Here is a 22,089-nt window from a genome sequence, read left to right as displayed (position 1 = left end):
CATACTGGCTCATTTCTTTTCCCTTACCCTCTTTCAACAACAGCAACCCTGAGATGGGCCTGCTCCTCTTTAGGTTTATATGACAAGTCCGGGGAGAGAGTGCTGACAGCAGCAAACTCAGGGCTAGGTGTCCTTTCTCACTGTAATGTGACCAAGGCCCCCCGACACCTCCCAAACTGTTTTTGCCCTGACAAAGATTTAGTATCACTGCACCAATCAGAAAACTGCCAGGAGCACTGATTTAAGTTTGAAGAAATGTTTTTCAAAGCAGAAAATATAGCACAAGAACAAAAACCTCTGCAGACTTTGAAGCTAGCAGGAGAAATCCACTGGCAAAGGAAAAATGTCACATCTCTGAGGGGCAGAGATGAGGAGTGACCACCTGAATACCATCTGCAGGACAGGAGTAAACATTAAAAGCATATTAATGGCCTGGTCAAGACATAAATACTGGCTTTTAGTTCAGAGGCACTTGATATCTTGGCAGCCATCAGGATTAAGGTCACTCTCTTGAAAGGCAAGAGAAAAAAAATACTATTTTTGCCCTTTGTTACATTCTGCTTTGTAAATAACTGCCATTTTTGGTAACACTTATTTCAGTTCAACATAGTGTCCAAGATAACTTCATCATTTCAATAAAAATGAATTATGACATATTTCCTGCAACGACTTCTTTTGCACAGCTTAATTTGGTCTGACATTTCTAGTATGCAGCGTTACAGCCCAAAGAAACCACTCCAATAAATACATAATTTCAAGAAGCTACAGTATGAAAAGACAAATACCAAGCTGAGAATCTCAACATGAGTTGCTGGGGAAGGAGACAGGGAAGAGGGCACAGAAGGAAGCATTCTTAAAGTGAACATATCAACATCAACTTTGAATTTCACTTCTTAAAGGACAAAATAGGCATTAAGAAAAAGGACATCGACATTTATGTCATTGGTCTTCTAGTAATAGATTAGCTTCAGAAACTAATCTATTATGACTCTTCAGAAACTAATCCTGGCCTCCACAGGGCAAGGCATCACAAAAACTCTATCAGTCTGTCATATCAGCCTAGGAAATCAGACTAATATGTGGGTGGCAGTAAAAAATAACTACTTTCACCCCTACTTTTCCCTGGTGATTCTGGGATCTTTGGAGAAGTGATACACATTGGTCAGCCTATGACTTTGCCTAGAAAGATGCGCGTAAGGACGCTCCTCCCCTCACTGGCAGTGGATTGTGCTGTGATTGAGCAGCAGTGGGCGAGGCTGTTCAGCACTCCTCTGTTGGTGCCTGTGCTCTCTGCCTCACCTCCACGGAGATGTCATCCCTGGTGGCCAGGCTCTGGCTGACGGCAGCGAGCGAGGCCTGCTCAATGTCCCTGATGCATCTGTTGATCCCATCGATAGAGAAATCACATTCACGCTGCCCTGGGGCCTTGTCCCTGCAACACAAGAAACACTAAAGTGAGCATGGTGGCAAGGAGCAGGGTCCTTCCTGAATGCACACAGGCTCACTTTAAAAAAAAAAAAAGCAAAAACAAAACAAGAAAAAAACCCCAAAAGCTGTTTCCCACATATTGCATGTTGGTACAGGATCTGCATGAAGGTAATATTAGCTACAGTGTTCATTTTCTATTACATTTACCTTAGAGTGAATTGGAGGTGGAACCAGAGGGAGAACAGAATACAAACACAGAACAGCCCTGTGCTGCAGGGTGCTGCAGTCATCAATTACAATTAAACATCCAGTGTAACTGGGGAGATATTGTGCATCACAGAGTAATTTCCATCAGTGAAAAATAACACAGTGCTAATGGCCATATGGCATTTTTCTTTATGAACGGCTGCTCAATTACTACAAAAGACATACCTGATAGAGGTAATAAGACTCTTGATAGAATCTGAGACCGTATGGGAATGCCCTGCTAGTACAGACCATGTAGGAGGATCTTTGGGATTGATAGCTAGAGAACGGGCAGTTTTGATCAATGAAGATGAGCTCTCCAACATTGTCTTAGCAGAAACCAGAATTGGTTCCTGTGCTCGTGATCCCTGTGGTCAGGAAGGTATAAGAACAGAAAGAACATTTAAATTATTATTTGAGTTCATCCACACTTCCTGCTCCTAAAAGTCTATTTAATTAACAGCATTAAAATGGAATTATAATTTCCTCCATTGTACTATCATATTCACAGATAATCAAGACAGAAATAGAACTAAAATAATCAGTCCAGCAATTTTCTCTGAAACATGCTTAAGGAACACATCTCGAGAAAAGCATCTTCCAGCTGAGAAACAAGAGAAAACAACGACACTTGTCTAGTCGCAGACTACAGAAATATCATTGAAAATACACTTTGTCACAAAAACTGTCATCTCCAACAGATGTGCTCTTTCCCTTAGTCAGACTACTAACGTGATGACTGATGACTCTTAACCGGGTTATCATCTGTGTATCTATTTTATTGCCAATAACCTAGTAAACCCAGGTACCACAGACGTGGAGGACACTCTTAGATTTCAGTTACAGCCCCACAGCTGTAAGATTGCAACAGTTACTGGATCATCTGATATTGCCATCTGGATCAGAGCCTGAGAAGCAGCCCTTAGAGGGCCAGTAACAACACATGACCTCTACTCCAAAGCTTTTACAAAGCTTGAGGGGTTTGCTTTTTTATCTCTTCTCCCTGTGCAAAGCAACCCCAAACCAATGAACCCCTTATTGGTCTCTTCAAAGGAATTTCTACTCTGCTGTAGTTACACAGTTTGAGGATAGAGAAATTGCGGGCAAAAGCAAAAAACCCAGCAACATCCCTTCGATTCTTTTCAGAACTAAAGAAGTTCCATTTGTTAAAACCACTTTTGAGGGGGAAAAAAAGTGGATATTTATTATTGTATTGCATGGAAGAATCCAGCTACTAAAACATGCAAGTCACCTGTGCTGTATGGCTTTGCTAACAGCAGACTTGCAGCACTTACTGCAGCCAAACTGTGCATCCTACCGGTGGAAAAGTCAAAGTCAGAGGTTAAACAAAAGACAGCAGAATGCCCAGTGAACACCCAGAAACCCAAGGACTTTGGGGTATTTACACTCACTCTCTCCCAACATGTGATTAATTCAACATTTTCAACTTTTGAAGGGTGGAAATGCAGCATCCTGCCTTACCTCAGTGCTGATCTGTGCTGGGATGCTGACAAACTCTGGATTTGAAGCAAATGCTGTCAGATTTTCCACGGCCTCTATTAAAGGTGCAGTGGCAATTCTGCACTTGTTGCGATTCTCCTCAGAGAAATCTCCATCCAGCGCCTGGAAATGGAATCAGGATTGAGCTCTCTCTCACTGGGTTTCTTTAGTAAAATTGAAGGAAGATGGTTTAAGCCTTCCTACTTTTAAACTGCTATGTGTTTATATTTGAAAGCTCCTCTGCAAACAAGGTTGAAGCAAAGAATGTGATCTTTTAGGTGTGATCTTCTTTCTGTAGCTGGTTACTGACCCTAAACTTTCAACTGCTGCAGGTTTTCTGTCATTGCACTCCAATGACACTCTCAAGTTGTGTCCCAGGACCTCACACTCCAAAGGGCAGAAGGAGCTAACTTCCACCTTTTTATGGTTTGTGAAGGTGGTTGTTTCCTACAGATTGATTTTTAAATTTTTTACTTATTTCTGTTTTAAGCAAAGCAGTAATATATTGCTGTCATTTTCACCCAAGTCAACTGATCTCTCTCACAATCTCAGAATAAACATTTCAGCTAATGAAATCAGATTAAACGAGCTAATGGCTTTCAGAAGGGTTTAGAATTGTGAATTCTCCATGGCTTCACAAGTATTACTTCTGCTTGCATGAAGAAAAACTACCCTCTACCAAATTGCTAGCAGGAATCTGGAAAATAAAAAGTTACTACTAACAGGAGACTATTAGCCACATAAATAGCTTCTGTTTGGTTCCCACTATTATTTATTTCCTTTTTTTTTCTCTTGTAGGTAAGGTAAAGCTGTCAGAAATAGCTCCAAAAATCTCCAAATACTGAGGAACTTAACACCATTAAAAATCTTCACATTCAGTTGCTTGCAGATTATTCTTATGGTGCAAGCTCATTAAATACATCAATCCTGAGGGGTCTCATACTGGATCGGCCAGCTGCCTCTCCTAATAGTGAAACTGCCCAATTTTTTTCATCTTGACTTCAGAAGCTATACTATTGAACATGTTTTCCAATTCAGATCTTCAAAAATGTAATTAGTGATTTTTTTAAACCATGCATATCCAAGAAGGTAAAAAGATATTCCTAACTGTTCTGATTCTGTCTCAACAGGGGAAAAAAAACAAACAAGAAAATCCCCTAAAATCACAAAGGAAGAAGGAAGCACAATTAAGCAGCATTTGTACCTTGATAGTTTTAACCAGGTTAGCAGTGCTGTTTGCCACTTCCTTGGCAGACTGCACAAAGTGTCTCTTGGCAACAGGATTTGCTGTTTTTGACGAAGCAATGCGACAAGCGTTGCACAGAGCAGATGTGTGTTTGGCCACGATCGTGGCAGCTGATAGGACCTGCAAAAACCAGCACAGAACAGGCACAATGTCAGAGGGGCAGGACAGTAACCACACTGCAGCTCTGCAACGTCAGTGCCCAAAGCCAGGCAGCAGAGTCAAACCACAATGCCTTTGACTGGACAGAAACAAAGCAAAGTCCCGTGTCCTAAGAGGGATGGTCTCCCCGCAATCCTCTGCAATCACCTGCGATGGGCTGCTCGCTGGGTCGACCAGGTTCTGGCACGCCATCTGGATCGCTTGGTTGGCACGGGCAAATTGAATTGGGTCAACGAGGCCCTGCTGACCAGCCTGGCTGTTTGGATCTGAGATACCCACCAGGTAAGCAGCCTAGAAATGGAGAAGAGAAGAAAGCAATCCGAAGAAATCATGCTAAATCTGTCTTGAATCTCTGGTAAGCTGGCCATATGTCATAGCACATGGTGGTCAGAGATTATTCAAAAATCATACTGTGAAATACAATTACCATTTGTTTTTAGCAGTACATCTCCAGAATCCACTGAAACCAAGAAAACATACCCTTATACTTGAGAAATTTAATTGAAACAAAACTGCCCATTGTTTAGACAGCTGCTATCCCTGAAAACATGACTTGTCAATTGCACAGCCAGTGGAGAGAGCTTTAATGGTCACACATACTGGCAAATTATTTACTGTATTAGCCATGGTTGGAGGTAGTGGGGGTTTTTTGTCAAGACTAGGAAAGCAATCCAGCAAAGGTACTTCTGCTGAGTGCAGGTCCCATCAGGCCTGTAGCTGCTGGTCTCACTGCAGCTCAAGGCGTCTGATGGCCAACCTTACCTCCTCACTCAGTTGTAAGTTTGATGCTTCTCAACAATGACAACTTGTCTAAACTGTCACAAGCATATATGAAAATTCCTTATATACATTACAGATACAATTATCTGTCGCCTCCATATGCCAGCAAGGCGACTCAGAGTTCAATGTGGAGGGGATTTAGTCCATATGAAGGCATTATATATTTGGGGAAACCAAAAAGAAGAGGTTTCCAGATGCAGAGCATGAACCCCACAGCCAAATCATTCACCAAGGTGACTGTTTCAGTTCTCTATAGTTCACTCAGTTATCAGATCAGTGAAACCACAGAGATCAGACCCTAATTTGTTGTAGCAACTTCAGAATTCTGGTTATTCCAAAAGTATTTGAACAGCTGAAACAGGTTTCTTCTTAGTTCAAATGTCTGAAATTTGTAGTGCTCCTTAAGAACTTTTACAAACTAGAATTTGATTCATTAATTTTAACAGTGGCTGCTTTTTTGTGCATTTCTCTATGATATAATAGTTCTGAGCTTGAGCTGCAAACATGAATTCCATATGCTGCAGCTTTGCTTTATCCTCAGCAAAGCTTCCATCTTGATGTCATTTCCCTTCCTTAGAAAATACGCATGGTGTTGCACTCTGCTCCTCGTACAGTGTGCACAACTTCTGTGGATCTACACAGAACTCACTGTGTAGTACAAAGTCATCATTTGCTTGACCACAGGGAAGTGAACTTCAGATTTACAAACCCACAACACGAGCTTGATAAAAAATAAAAACATAATTGCTTTACAGCCTGCAGTAACTTACCTGAGCTGCTGCCTCTGTGAGGCCACAAAGAGCCTTGGATGCAACTCCAACACATTCTCCAAAGACTAAAAGATCCCCGGTTTTTGCATTCTGGGAAATGCCCGCCATTGATTCTCCAAGAACCTCAGAAATTAAAAAACAAAGTTATCTTCCAAGTATGCATCCCTGCCACTTAGAGGCAGGTGACTGCTGGCCTGAAACCAATTTTGGCCCACAAACCTCCTGGACTTGGCTTCCAGAAATTTTAGACTTCACTGAAGTGGGCACATGTGGTGTGAGGGATCAGGCATGCACACCAACACTGGACTGACAGGGAACATAAGCACTACTACAGCTCAAATCACTACAAGGGTACAGAATTAACCCTCATTAATTTTGCTGCCATCTATACACCATCACAGCTAACCTGGCACTCAGCGCATTCCACAGACTGCAGAACATGACATGACAACCAGTCCTGCAGATGCTGTTGACACATCCGGGATCATCTTTGTCCCCAAACTCACTGAGGCTCGGTTTAAACGAAACTGCACCTAGACTTCTGGAACCATCTTAGTGTCAAAATGCACATGAATTCCCACAGTATGTCCCACTGAATTCAGTTCACTTGGCTTTAATTCAAAATGAGCTCTGTGGTAGAGCATTAGATGCAAGATCACATACACCCATTAGGTACTCTCTTTTTCTTTCAGAGAAGGAGGAATATGAGACAATTCCAACACATCAAATAGTAAGGACACCAAAAGCCAGCTTCAAAGGAAGCTGTGCAGCATGGTTTGATTCAAAATAACTGAAGAGGTTTCCCACAGGTTTTCTGACGTGCTGGGGTGTCTGGACTGCTCAGACATTTGGCAAAGCTGTTCTGCACAGAACGATACAATGGGATTTCACTGCCAAGCCTCCCATTGGGATGTTCTAACATAACTGCAGTCAAAATACAGCACCTCAAAGTATGACATGCTGTCTAGTGCACAGGAGAGGAAGGGAGAGAGGAGAAGCTTTAAGAGTATTGTGCACCAGTCACTTAATTCAAAATTTCTTACTGAGGCAATACACCTTCTAAGTGACCAAAACTTGAAATTATCTGTAAGAGACCTATCTCAGGCAGAGTTTATCAAGGAATGCAGCAGACATTTTAGCTATAAACACTGACTGAACCTCAACACTCAATATGCACGTGGAAACTTCTGAAAATCCAAACACACTTTATAATTGGCACACAGGTGAGACAAATAAATTACCTTTGAGTTTTCCATTACGCTCTCAATACAATCAAAATATGAAAGATCGCTCACAGGTTCATTTGGGTTATCCAGCATTCCCTTAACTGTCTGAAATAATGAAAGAAACTGATTATTAATAGAGTCTGAAATACTGAGCTGAAAAGAATACCATCACATCTATCCTGCTTATTCCAATGTAATCTTACACCTTTGTCTCCAGCAAGCAGCCAAAGCTGCACATTCCCTGAGGGTGTACCATGCAGGAAACCCCACCCGACAGGAACTGTGGGAACTCCATGTTTGTCCACCAACAATCTGTTGAAGTCCAGGCTACTATGGTTTACCTCGTGTTTTGTGATGAGTGATATATGGTCAGAGATGCTCAGCTAACATGAGGCAATCTGTCAGGTGTCAACAGTGTAACACATGTTTTCAGTACTATTTTAAATTTCATAAACAAATTTAAAAGAGTTATAAGAAAAACAGCTGCCATTTGTTGAGCACTGTCTGGAAACACAAAGGGTTACCAAACTGAGTACACATCCACCACCTGTCTGCCTCTTACACTGTCAACAGACTCCCCCAGCCTAGGAAAACTTTCTGTCAGAAAACTACATATAGTTGGGTTTAATTTCTTTTTCTGAGGTGATTCTGAGTCTTGGAAATAACAATGTGACAATCAGTCAAATATTCATTGAGAAGAATGAATGCAACTAGATAACAAAACTTGTAAAAAGCTGTAAAATGCAGGAGGCTAATTCCTTTATACATAAAAATATCTGTAGCACATTTTTTTCAAGTTTGGAGGAACACTATTTTACTGCCAAATATCATGCAGAAAAGACTTTTAATCCTTCCGATGAAAGTGAAATCAATTAAGTAGAGAAAGATACTGGCAGCTGTATCTGACATTTGCCTTCCACCTAAAGGAAGCACTTCTCCAGGCATGATTTTAGACACTTGGACTTTTCTTGTAACACAACTTCGAACATTAAGATACACCTACAGTATTTTTAACAGCTCAGCTATTGCTTTGTAAAAGTCTAACTTAAAGTCTTACAGCAATTAAAAAAGAGAAAAAGGTGATGTGAAGACATGGTGTCTAGAAAGCAATTTCCAGTTGCCTCTTCTGTCTGTCAGTTCTCACAGACATTGCATCAACTCTTCATGTTGTGCTCTATTAAATAATAACTTGAAAAGCAAACGAGGTTCCTACAGCACTTACACTTCTTCGGAGACAGAAGCCCTCAGAATACAAGGAACACAATGGCAAAACACAAGCCAGCACAAACTTCCCACTAACATACATTTGCAAATATTTCAACACCCGTGTTACTCTTTTCAGCTGCAATTTTGGGCAAGTTTAGCTGCCTCACTGAAGGTTAGAAAATGAGGTCCTCTATAAAAACAGTCTTCCAGAGTCTCCAGAGAAGACCACAGAGAATACTGACAGTCTATCAAATCCATGCTGAGACACACTCTTTCTACAGAAACAATGATTTTTAGTAGTTAAGAAGCCCTGGAAAGACTAGGGATAGTGCATGATGAGTTGGGGAAATGAAAGGAAGAGGCAAAAGTTTTAATAATTGTAAAGAGAAATTAAGACTTCTAAAATTTCATAGGTTCTTCCAGTCACTTTGATTTGAGTCTCCAGTCTGATGCCAGGACTGTGTGCTTTTGCTTTGGTTTCCCCTTTTCCAGAAATTAACCTAGTTCCACATACCCAGGCTTTTCTTGCTAACTCTCCTTCTCTGGGAAGTTCAAGGTGCTACAGATCTTCCTTCAGCCCTTTGCTGGCCCTGGTCATAATCCATGCCAGCACGTGCAATTCTGTGCTATTGGCACAGAACCCTCTGCAAGGCTATTCTGCCCTACATTTCTCCTCTAAGCTCTCAGTTTTCTGTGGCTCATTAGCTGGAAATTCTCACCTTTCACATACCTGCTGTTTCATAGATCTCTCCCCATTAGTCTTTCAGGAAGTCCTGGGAAATAGCACTTCATTCCCCCTGCTTGCTCCTTTACATTACAGCCTGATTTCCTGGTTTCTATTTCTATTCTTTGGACTGGCTGCTGCTCCCTCTGACCAAGGAGGGAACACTTAAGAAGCTAAGAACTCAGAAGGACAAAGTAGCTCCTAGGGGAACTCCCTACAACATTTTGGGATGATAACCATGGACTCGCATATTAAGAAAACTCACAATATCCTGGAATTTATTGCAATGACCTTTGTATCCTTTTGATACTAAGGGCTAGAAATAAAAAAACTTAATGGTATTTTATGCTCTCAACACAGGCCAGTCACCCCTTGATATTTTGACCTTGACAGTAAACAACAAACATCTCGTTTAAGTGAAAAGATGTTATTTCCTACTACTGAAAGTGGCCCTGTCTGTGGTCAGTAGCATCTTGGAATTAGGTCTTTCAACTGACCCACTATTTAGCCAGCCAAACATTTCACACAGGATCAAGAACATACCTTGCACAAGCCTGTATTGACACACACATCACAGTTTGATAGGGAAGGCAGAAACAAGGCATTAAAAAAGAAAGGTCAAGGTAAAAGATGGCAAACACCACCCTAAAGTGGGATGTCAGTAACAACATCCTGCAAGTGGAAAAACCAAGATATTGCAGCTCCCTCCACCGCACTGGTGGTAGTAGAAATGTCCATCTTGTCCTGATTCTTCCTTAAGTCACAGTAAGTATGAATAATAGGGACTAAACTGTACCTTTGGAGGGCAGAAAAGAGGAGACAGGGACAGGGTAGCAAATTTAATTCTGGCCAAAACGACAAGATTTTCATGGGTTCCATGCTCACCTCGTACGCAATTAAAACCCGTGCCGCAGACGTCAAGTGAGAAGACAGTGACAGGAGCTATTCAGACAAAGAATACAAAGGAAACAAACATTTGGGGTCCACTTTCAATTATAAGAACTTTTGAAATATAGTAATACCTCCAGTTCTCTGAGTGCATTATCACATTCCTTCTGCCCGGGAGCTTGCTGCGTGCACAGTGTGATGAGCTGGTTTATACTCTCAGTCACAGCTCTAGGGAGAGTAGGAGGAAAAAAGGTGGATTTTATAGTTGAACTATTCCTCTTAGTAAAACTTTTGTCATTAACTGTACACTGCATAAAGATATAAAACTCGGATCTACTACATGGCTGAGCCCAGCAGCCAAACTGGTGGCACCTCTGGGAAAACACTGGTGACAAAGGACAGAACACCATCTGGCAGCAGGCCAAGGCCAGCACATTACAGTGGCACAGCGATAGAGTGTAGCTGCTAAAAGGTATTTCAGCACTTCTCCAGGTCTGACATTAACTGAATCATTTCTCAACTACCACCCCAAAAGCCCTGAAGGATAAAGAAACAAGTGACTGATATGGAAAACAATGCTTGAATTTAAAGTAAATTTTATCTACCCTTCTCTAGCAAAGTCCTGTATCTTGTCTGACATAGATAATACACACACACAATCCTGCTATATACTTCCTTAGTTGGTTACCAAATCGGTTTTTTTCTCTGTAGCTAATAACTGATATTCTCCCATAGGTTTATATCCACAGAGAACAAGTTATGCAAAGGCATCATGTTCCTATAGGAGTTCACAGCTCTGGACATACAACAGTCACTATCTGTCTTTCTGATAGATGCTCTGATAATAGGCAAAATTCATGATAACTACATTCATTTTAGACTCATGACTAACAACCCAGGAACGTGGCATCTAGAAGAAGAGAAAATCAGTGAAATTGGAGTGCATGGAGAATATGCTTTCCTCTGGCCTTGGAAACTGAATGGCATTTGCATCACTTTCCCTTTCAGAAAACAGGCACTCAATAACATATCAATAACATGATTACCAGGATGGAGGGTATCCTACTGTTACAAAAGCAAACAGGATGTGCTTATTACATGCATTATGTTCATGTTAAATTCCAGGGTAAAAAGAATGGAAACTAGTAGACATACTTGTTTAACTGAGACTCCTACCCTTTTCAGCAGCTTTGTTGTCCTTGTGGAGGACCTGGTGTTCCACCTGCTGAACATCAGTGATTTCTATGCATCAGAAAAATATGATTGTGTACAGACATAGGAATAAATGACAAAAATTGAAAGTTCTGTTCATTCCCAGAGAAACCTCACACAAAAATATCTTGTCTGCTGTTGATTGTAACGTGAGACTCAATTCTCTGACTCAGGGAATATCAGCAGTTGAAGAGAGAGAACTATCAGCTTTGTAGAGAATGCCACATGGTCTTATGAATATCATTATTACACACCAGGTACCTCTACCAGGAATCCATCCAGTGTACAAACATTACTCTGAAAACCATTTGGACATAGTAGAACCAACAAGGTGGCTCCTCAAACACCAATCCCAGAGTGGGAAGGGCGTGCTAGGACTCTAAAGGCCACATCTATTTTCATCAAATACAACACACAAATACTTGGACCCTGCAAGGAACTCAGCCAGTGTTGCAGTCCTGTCAGAGGTGGTCAAGAAAAATGCCTCCACAAGGAAGACAAAGCTACTGAAAAAGCTGAAGCGTCTATCACAACTGGAGGAAAGGAGGAAGAAAGCAAAACAAAACCAACACAACCCAAGACTAATCACAATCCCATAGATGGTGAGAGAAAAATGAGAAGAGCTATCTCATAATAAGAGAGCTGTGTCTCTTTTTTCATTTTCGTGAGAAGAGAGAAAATAAAAATGTTTGACCCTAATCTATCATAGCAGGAAAAGAACAGAGACCTGGCAAGCTTGTCACAAGCCAGCCCAGAGGATCTGAGAAGGGAAATACAACGTCTCCTTAGCACCTTAAACACAAGCTGAGAGCTGATGCAGTATTCACTTCACACGGGTATGTGGTGTCTGTGTAAGGTCTCACACACGCACACACAGAACAGCTAAAGGCTCGACCTGGCTCACCTCCCTTTTTCTATTACATGCTTCCATAGAGGGAATACCAGCCTGGAAGGAACTTAAAACTACCTGGATTTCACTGGGGACACTAAATTCCTCTACACTCCAATCAGGAATGCTCCAAGCCTAAAGCAGAAATCTGTAGCAGTTTGATGCTGCGGCAATAACAAGTCATGCCACTCCTTCACTCTCAAGCAGCCTGTCTTTCATTACCCACAATTTTCATAGATGCTATTTTTTTTCCAGGGAGACATAGAAATAGATGTAATTTTTTTTTTTTTACGAAATATGACAAAGTAAAGTAGCGTAGATTCTTAAGGAAGCCCTTTAGTGAGGGAGTGGATTTATAATCCTTAAAGTAAGGGTATGCTCCACTGAAGAAATGTAGCATCTAATCCTTTCAAGCATTCCTGATCATACACATATGCACACTGTTAGTGATAGGTAGCTACAATACGATTTTCAAACACATTCTATATAAAAATATTATTCAATTCCTTTTCTTTCAGGGATTGAGAGGCTTGTTGCCTTGTCAGAACACAGATGGTGAGAAAACAGTAGGTAAAATACATTGGTTCCTTTCAAAAACAGGCCAAGTCTTCAAATGCTGGTTCCTATTTCCACCAAGGGTAACAAGTTATACCAGTTGAGGAACTACTGCAACATAAGCAACTTTCCTCTGGCCTACTTCCATTTAAATAGAACTACAGGTTCCAACCACTCAGTTCACTATCAACAGCAGAAAAATACATAAGCACAATATAAATATCACAGAGAAAAGCAAATATCACAGGAAAACAAAAAGCAATCAACACATCCTTACCTTGCTGCTGCTGCTAAGAGGTTCTTGGCATTAGGAGCTCCAGGATCAACAGACAGAGACTTGGCAGCCAGTAACAGCTTGCTGGAAGCCATAGAGATGCTCTTGAGGTTACCTATGACTTGAATCTGGTCCTCTTTAGTCTGGAAAGCCACAGCAGCATAACATTAAGTACAAAATTTACAATAAAGAGAGTGTGCTAAAACCACATATGGAAACCCAGTTTGCTTATCCACCTGAAACCACTGACATACGTGAGCCCAGAGAAGGATGGCCCAAGCCTCTGTTCACCCAGACAGGTGCCTCTAGCTTCACTTACATAACAGAAAAAGACCCTTACAACAAATAGCTTGGCTTCTAACAATGGTAATATTCACAAGTGAGCAATGGAGAAACTTTACTACTTATTGAACAATGCTTTTGTTGTCAAGACTCTTATGTTGTCTTGCCTGGCACAACTGCTTCACATTATTCTGTCAGTGTACGCTCTCTGTATTCTGGCATCCTTTGTGCAGCCCACAGGCTCTCTAGCATCTAACTGGGATTGCTCACACAAAAATATCCTCCAGAAAGTCATCTTTTCCATGACAATAAGTTTCTATAAGCCTACTTTGGTCAGTATTTTGACTTGGATGTTCTATTACTTATTTTAAGCCATTTCTTGAAAAGGGAAACCTGCATTTAAATACACTTACAGAAGAGTATTGCATTTTCACAGCAAATAGCTGTGACTAGACTCTTCTGTGAATGAACAGTAGAAGGGAACCCATTTTTTCTAAGTCTGTTCACAGTTTTATGTAAAAAGGTTGCATATTGTTCAGCTGATATGAATAACTTTTACTCTGTATTTACTACATTCTACTTCCTCCCTTCCCCTACATTTTGCTAGTCACCCAAAATACCTGGTATTGCTTCTGTTCAGGCCAAACAACTACACACAGAGGGCCTTCTCTATTGAAGGATCAGCCATTAATAACTAAGATGGTTACCATCCCCTGTGTCAGGAGGATAAGCAAATTCACAAGGGCCACAAGATCATCAGCAGCTGGATTCTCATTTCAAGAAGCCATTTACAGTATCATTTCTACCTCTACCTTCACTGAATTCCCTCAAACAAAACATTCTAAAAGTCAATGTGGTCCACAGCTAAAGAGACAGTCAGGTATCTCACTGCTTCTCACCTTCAGACTCAGCTGTATATGGAGCCTAACTCACTTCACACATCTGGAACCTGAATGATGAAGTTGTGATGGACAACAACCACCAGCCACTGTCAGATCTCTCTACTCAGGTCTATCTACAAAGCATCTGCTCTAGAGAGACACTTCATAAATGACTTCAAAGGACTGACACATGCAGGACCTTCTTGTCATTCTCCTTTGGCAATCATTTCTTAGGTTTGCAGGATCCTCCTATGAACCAGGGCAAAACCATCTGCAGATTCTTTTTTCTGCAATTCCTCCCATCTCTTCTGATACACAATTCCTTTTTATATACTGACATTTGTTATGCTAAAACATTGCCAAATGATCAATTACTGTAGCTCAGCACAACTGTACCCAGTAGATAAACTGAAGGTGGTATCTCCAACTTGTAATGAGTTCCCAGACTACCAGGAATAAGCTTGGCCACATGTAACAACATTCCTGATTGTTAGAGTTCATCAGAGTAGAACTCTGCCACATTTTAAATCACTGAACACAAGTCCAAGTGCTTGCTGTCAGATCCAAGGATGGCATTTTAGGCAGCCCTCTTCAAGTGCTTGCTCCACTCTGTAGCAGGTCCACAGCCCCACAGAGCGATATCAAAGCATCTTTTCCTCCATCCACTTCAAGTATTTCAAAAGTAGCAAAGAAAGGTGCTAAATTTTGAACAGCATTCACCTAAATTATGCTCCATGGTAGTTCTACTGCAATAGAAGCAACCCTTTCCACAAGCTCAGAGGTTCAGCACATCTCTGTATCTTCAGATACGCAGCTCAAATTAGTTACCAAACTACACAGGGGAGTACAAAGTCATATTTCTGACTGGACAAGTAACAAATACCAAAATCCTGTGGAAGATGCAAATGCTGAGTTCTCTTCATTCCAGATAACCAGTTCCAGATGACTGCCTCACAACCAACACCTCCTGGCATATCGGGATAGGCTCATACCAGCATGCTGTACTGCACTCTACTGCTACATAAACAATGTACTGCACTGCCAGAGGTTATAGCCAAGATTATCCCTCAATTAGCATGATCAAGAACTTACTTGTGCTTGGCCAGCCATTTCAATACCAGCATCAAGAAATTCATCGAAGTCATCACTGAATTTCCCAGAGGCTGCAGCCAGTTCCCCACTTTGGCCCCGTGTAGCATGGACAACTTCTCCAGCTGACTGATTCAGGTCTGCTGCTGCCTGGTTCAGTTCACTCTGAGCTTCTTGAAATGACTTTGAACTTGGAGGTAGCTGTAAGAGGCAAAGTTCAGTATTTTATTGTCTGTCACATCACACCAGCCTTTCATGACTGGAGAGTTCAACACACGTTGAGAACACTAAATGCAAGAGAGTAGTGAGCTGGAACTATGGGACAGCTGTCAACCACTAATTTGTCCAGTAACGAGTCCTGCTGCTTCTTTCAAGGGACAGACAAGTCTGTAAGCTTTTCAAGGGACACAAGTTATTGGCAGCTCTTCAGAATTACTCTAAACTCCCTCTGGTAACACAGCTTGGCAAAAAACCCCTGGTTTTATCAAAAGGCATTGCACAAACATATCAAAACACCATTCCTCCTTCATTCACAGGACAGCAAGGTTACTGGTGGGTGCAGGAGAAAAAAGGCTGTTCAAACAATGTAACCTTCTGGCAAAATACCAGTGCAAAAAGATGGATGCAGTTAAACAAAGTAACAATTCTACTCTTTGCACAAAACGACCAAACATTTTTTGACAGATCACAATGCTCCTTCAAGTGAACTGATCACTTCTAGGTGGGAGATGAACTATAATTTTCTAATTTTTATATTCTTCAGAATGTTAAGTCATAGTTGCCATTTTCAAAACCAAAAACTTAATACCAAGCTATGACAATAATTTTAATATTGCCTTCACAAGTCATAGACACATTTCACCTTGCCCATAAAACTAGAAAAACAGTGTTTCAGTCTAAGTAGCAGCTGCCTAAAGGTGCTTAAACATGGCTTACATTAAGTACACTTAAGTATACTTAGGGCACATTTATTAAATAATGATTTGACACATGGGGAACCCAGATCTGCTGTTCAGTTTTCTGAAATTTACTTCCATGTTAAAAGCCATCTTACTGAATCAACAAGAAGCTTCTTGCTGGATTCCCCGATACTCTTCAAGGCCACATCCACATCCTTTTGTCCAGGCAGACAATTCACACAGTTATTCAAGGAGTGAGACACTGCTTTTGCCACCTACAACACACAAGTGAACACATTCACACAGAGAGGCTTAAATGCTCATTAATAGGAGGCACAGCCTCTACTCCACAGCCAGCAATTCCCACATTCTGACCCTTACAGGGCTATTTTTGAGGCTTGCAACTTCCCCGGTTTGCTGCCCTGCAATCTTTTTTTAGTCTCATCCATTTGACAGTATAGTGTTGGCAGGGCAGCCCCACAACTGCTCCTGGCACCTGGGATAAAGGCTGCAGGTAAGGGAATGCCCCTGAAGTTATCTATATACTAATCACAGAAATTTGTTGCATGCCACTTCGTAAAAAGTTCTGATTAAGACAAAGGTATCTTCATAAGAAATTATTTACAATGCAGGCCAATTCTAGAACTTTTCAAACCAGTAAAAAAGAACCTGCCACTTTTTAAAGTATTCAGATGCAGTGGTGCCACATATGAATAAAATATGCACTCACTTTTTGAATATAACATGGATATAGATATTTTATTTAAAAATTATGAGTTTAATGGCTGTCTCACATTTGCAATCAAGCAGTCTCCTCACATATGTTGTGGGTAAAAGCAGAGAGCTGCATCTTTGTATATTTTTCTAAGAGATGACTAAAATACCATACTTTATACCATCTGCATTGTTTAGCATAGGCATGATGTTACTGTCTGAGGGCTGTTGAAAGGAATAGAAAGCTGACATGCCTTGCAGCCTTATTTTCTGTCATTCTCGCTCCTTATTTAATGCTGATTTGGAATAAATTCACCAGGTGTTTGACAACTCATGCAGCTGCTCAAGTCCCAGCTTACCTGGGCTAATCTCTGCTGACTGTCTGCATCCCCTGGGGCAGCCAGGGCCTGCTTGGCCTCCTGAATCAGCATGGCAGAGCCTTCCATGACATCCCTGGCTGAATCCAGCATCGCGTGTGCTGCCACAGGATCAGTGGTAGACGCTGCAACCCCTCGTGCTGCCTGAGCCAAAGTCTTCAAGGCCTGAGCAGTTTCTCTGGCAGCAACTCCTATGGTCAGATTTCACCAAGGATTCTATTAAAGACAATCTTTGTATTTTATGACATGATCTTGCAGGTAATGATCCTATTGCAAAATAACACTGCAAATTCAATTTAAAAGAAAATCTTCAAACAGAAACACATTTGAAATACACAGTACCATTTGCTTAGAGAAATGCCTGTAGTGAAGCCATAAAGTAAATGTTATAGCCCAAAGACCATTCTGGGCACAGCTCTCTACACCACTGACTACATCTCAGTGAAACACTGAAAAAGAAAAGCTAAAACCTGTAGATGAGGAAAAGCTCATACTCCAAGCTATGGGGGAAGTGATTGTCTGCAAGAATGGTGTACAGGAGTCCAGAGCCATAGCACAATAGTTTAATTTCAAGCAATCAAAGAAGAGTTTATTAGGAATGATACAACTTGGTATAACCTAACATCACTGTGAGTAAAAATAAATAAAAATAACTGAATGAAGTCACAGAAAGGATGCAATAAAATTAGTTTCTGTGGTCTGTCTGGCCAATGTTAAAGGACATCCATCAGCTCCAGTGCTAAGGTAAGTCTACATGAATAATGGCCTCCTCCTTCTATCTAGGCAATTATTGAAAAGGAACTCATTGCTTTGTAAGGTTTCCTACAACCTGATGATAAGAGAGCTACTAGATTTAGCTATTCATTATCAGCTGCAAGTATCTGTACTCCCTTACCTGACACCCAGTGCCTACTTCTGCATAACTATGTGATAGAAACATGAGCCATCTCGATGCAATTCCATCTGCTTCAAATGAAAGCAACTGTAAGTTCTAGAGCCCAGATGCAATTATAACCAATGAAGTGGTAATTGCCATAACGCCTTTTATCAGTAATATTAGAAAAAAATCTTATGGGAGCATTTGCAACAACAGCTTTCATTTCTATCAGAAATAAGGACACAGAACATTTAAACATCTACAAGTAAACTGTTGTCCCTCCTGCAGAGCGTTTTTCTTATTAAGGTGGTTTTTTGTTGCTAAAAGTACAGGTCCAAAAATAAACAGTAGAATCTGTGTGCCCAGGTTCCCTGCTGGCTTTACCTGAAACTATGCAAATGTGCTCAATGAATCAGCCAGAGCAGCTGCATTGTACATGTGACCTGGTAACACCTAGGAAGAGACGCAGTTCTGAACGTCACCAAGCTGCCCCACTATGTTTGCTTCAAATTGCCCCACTATGTCGCTTCAAAACATATCCAAGGCACTCCTTTAAACTTTCTGTAAGGACATAGCAGCATTTCCAGTGGCACTGACCTTTAAAGTGTAACATATTTTAGTTCTGCCCTTCACAGAGTTTCAGTGGCACATATTTACAAAAACAACATGTCCCAATCTATTCTGATTAAAGACAGAGCAGATTGCATCACGGTTCTTTATGAAGCACGAGTCACACTCACAGTCCTTAGTAGCTTACCACAATTCACTATCAGCACTAAAAAAAAATGGAGTAATTCCTTGATTTAAGTAGTCTGTGATAAGAAAACCTTTCATCAAGTATTTGATGGAAAGAAGAGGTTTCACAGAGCCATTCTGAATAAACCAGTACCTGTGTAGTGCTCGTTGCCCTGAGCAGCACAAGTTAACAGCTGGGCCATTGAAGAACCGACTGCTTTGGATGTGCTTCCCAGGTCCTGAGTGCATTTCTCAAGCTGCAAAAAATTGCAAAGGACAAAATACTTAGTTTAAGGTCAACGAAAACACTTCTTTTTAAACAGTACTACAAAATTCCTCATTCCACAAAAACCTAAACTTTCACCTCAGCTACTGAATACACACACAGTTTCTCTGAAACCTGACTAGCATGTTTTCCCTATTCAGGATGAAGTAAATTAACATATTAGGTAGTGTGAACAAAAATATTTTATAATTAGCAATGGAAGTAAATACCTTCATCTAAGAAGGGCTTCTTTTTTTTCCCCAAATAAACCATTTCACTTTTTAAGCCTACTAGAACTGGCTGTCCTGAGTTCTCATCATTGTCACAATTGAAAAGAAATTCTTTTTACAAGACTGAAACATTTCTGGTACCAAACTGTAATTTGTACACTAGAGGAGGCGGCCCTACAGTTCCATGAACAACTCTACTACAGAACATACTTCTGGCGTAGAAGTAACATATACTCTTTTTAAGTGAATCAATGTAAACTCTTATCAGCATCATCATTATCCAAAGCCTCATGACTTGTTTTGCCTCTAATATTTAAGTTTTTTAACAGCTAACTTTGTTTGTTTGTTTTTAAATGAAGAACATCCTTCCTCAATTACAGTTTCTCCTGGGAGAGGTTTTAACTGTCCATCCACAGCTGCCATCTTTGCATCTTGAAGTTCATTTTTGAGTGTCTGGACTGTATTCAAAGCAGAATCGATTTCCATTGGGCCACAAGCTTCATGAGCCTATTCAGAAATCAGATCAGTACCACTGTTAGCAGCTGTAAGCAACTTTCAGAAACAGTAAATGCTTCAGATCTGATCTCCCCCTCCCAAATTATTTCTCTTCCTACTTCAGAGGCAATTGTGAGCCCTCTAAATGTTATACATCATGGATTTCAAACTCCTGCATTTCAGTCTATGAAGAGAATAACACTCTGCTAAGACGCACCAGGGGAGTAAGGTGCACTTGCCTTGCGTACATGTCCCCTCACAGCAGGCAGCTCAGGGACTGAGAAGGTAACTGCTACACTCTGGATTTTCCTTTTCACCAGTGGCCCCATTGTGCATCGTGACCAAAGCCATGCTGACCCCCTGATGTGGCAGCCCACATTCATCAGTACGAGATGGAACTTCCAGCATGAGCTCAGGAGCAGCCACCTCAATGCTACAATCCTGGTTTCAGGCCTCAGTGTACACACACGCAAAAAAGACGAGACTTTCCACTCGTATTTTTTTTTAAGCCCCACATGGTTTAGAAATCTCTGTGTGAAACACAGAGAGCCTCTGCTTCCCTGAATTCTAGAGATGATGATTCCAGTTCACAATTACAACAGTGAGCACAGCAATGCAGTAGCTGGGTTCTCACGGCTTTGGTGGGGCACGAGATGTGCTCCCTTTTCCCTGCTCTCCCTCAAATGTAACAGCAGCTCAGAGTCTTGATGTGCTGCTCTGTATACTCTCCTCACATCTGTCTCGTGTGGAAAGGGTAGCACAAGCTTTTCAGTTTTCTTGTCCCTTCTCCCTCCCCTTTCTATCATGATACAGAGGCCACCTGGGAGTCTGAGCAAAGAGTGCACAAAACACAGCAGTGAGAGGTGAACACTGCCTGAGCATGAGCTGTTCCCTCAGGGGAGATGCAAACCCCTCTTGTTTTAGCTGATTAAAACCAGTATTTACCTACCTTCTGGGAGGCAGTTCGTAGCTCAGCTAAGCTGGTAGCAAGATTCTTTGCACACTGACTGAGCTGCATTGCTGCTGCTTGATCAGTTACTGTGGGGACAGCAGCTTTAGCAGATGCCACCATTTTACTTCCAGGCTGTTCAAGGAACAACAGTGAACACAATTGGTTTTACCAGCTCATTTTTTTTAAAGAAGGCTTAGGAGTCAATAAACAAACTGCTTTCTCCATTCACACACTCATGAGGTTTCTAGATTTTTCTTTAATGACCAGCACAATCCTGCTCCTTAAGCTGGAGTACCCAGTCATAATTCTGTCCCCTTTCCGTGTCCTCTGCAGCAGGACTCATCTGTGCTTTACTGGGACAATGACTACTCCATTGGTTCCAATGTCTGTCTGAGGCCATTAAGTAGTCATGTAGACTACTTAAAATTATTGAAATGTGAAATTTTGCCAGTCAGCATACATGTGATAGAATCAGGTCCAGGTGGCAGAGATGGCAAATTTCTCTTTCTTTTTCTAAATATTAATCTCTACCAAAATTCTATGAAATTGAAACTGTAATTCAAGCAATGCCTCTACAGAGAGATTACTGCTAATACAATTAAAAGCCTTTGCTGATTCTCATCATGACCATTGTACACACATACAGCCATAGGGGAGATGGATCAATCATGTGAATGACTCCAGAGGGAATCATAGAGCAAATACTTAAACAGAATGAGAACATGGTTTGTGATCCCTCTGCCTAGACAGGACCGTAAAAACCTGCTAACAGCAATCACATTTAAGGCAAGACTAACTGATGCCAAGTAATGACCCTGCCATTACACAGAGAATTGGTTTCTGGTGTTGTTTCTTGCAACATTAACAATAAGCCAATAGTTTTGTTATCAATGCTCAATATCCTATCTTTCTATTTCAAGATGTTTTAGAAAAAGCACAGAGTCAAATTTTGTGTTTTGGCCAAACCGTCAATCCCGATCCATTATGCAGGCTAATATCTACAAAACCAGGCTAATATTCCCTTTTATTTCTGACGAATTCTGAAACTTGTTGCTCCAACACTAAGTGTACCTTGCCTAAAATGGTTACAACAGCCTCTCACATACTCAGACCTCTACCTAGAAAGATGCTAAATTCTCTTCAGCTTGTTCTTTAAACTCTTTCCCAGAAGGCAAGTGCTATGGCAATGA

At 41.1% G+C, this 22,089-nt stretch overlaps 1 protein-coding gene across 1 annotated transcript in view; it reads right to left on the bottom strand.

Annotated features, from left to right (window-relative positions):
• TLN2 (talin 2) overlaps positions 1 to 22,089 on the bottom strand; it is a 146,565-nt gene that overhangs the window by 36,216 nt on the left and 88,260 nt on the right. The window contains 15 exon segments of the mRNA XM_032123451.1: positions 1,300 to 1,432; positions 1,861 to 2,042; positions 3,157 to 3,297; positions 4,379 to 4,540; positions 4,727 to 4,870; positions 6,130 to 6,252; positions 7,371 to 7,460; positions 10,308 to 10,401; positions 13,107 to 13,246; positions 15,359 to 15,556; positions 16,410 to 16,529; positions 17,328 to 17,536; positions 19,112 to 19,214; positions 19,831 to 19,959; positions 20,897 to 21,031. Of these exon segments, the coding sequence (XP_031979342.1) occupies positions 1,300 to 1,432; positions 1,861 to 2,042; positions 3,157 to 3,297; positions 4,379 to 4,540; positions 4,727 to 4,870; positions 6,130 to 6,252; positions 7,371 to 7,460; positions 10,308 to 10,401; positions 13,107 to 13,246; positions 15,359 to 15,556; positions 16,410 to 16,529; positions 17,328 to 17,536; positions 19,112 to 19,214; positions 19,831 to 19,959; positions 20,897 to 21,031 (2,103 nt within the window).

The sequence above is a fragment of the Corvus moneduloides genome, chromosome 13 (assembly GCF_009650955.1).
Source record: "Corvus moneduloides isolate bCorMon1 chromosome 13, bCorMon1.pri, whole genome shotgun sequence".
NCBI classification, from domain to species: domain Eukaryota; kingdom Metazoa; phylum Chordata; class Aves; order Passeriformes; family Corvidae; genus Corvus; species Corvus moneduloides.
The sequence above is the reverse complement of the archived record's forward strand: the minus strand, read 5'-3'. Positions and strand labels throughout refer to the sequence as shown.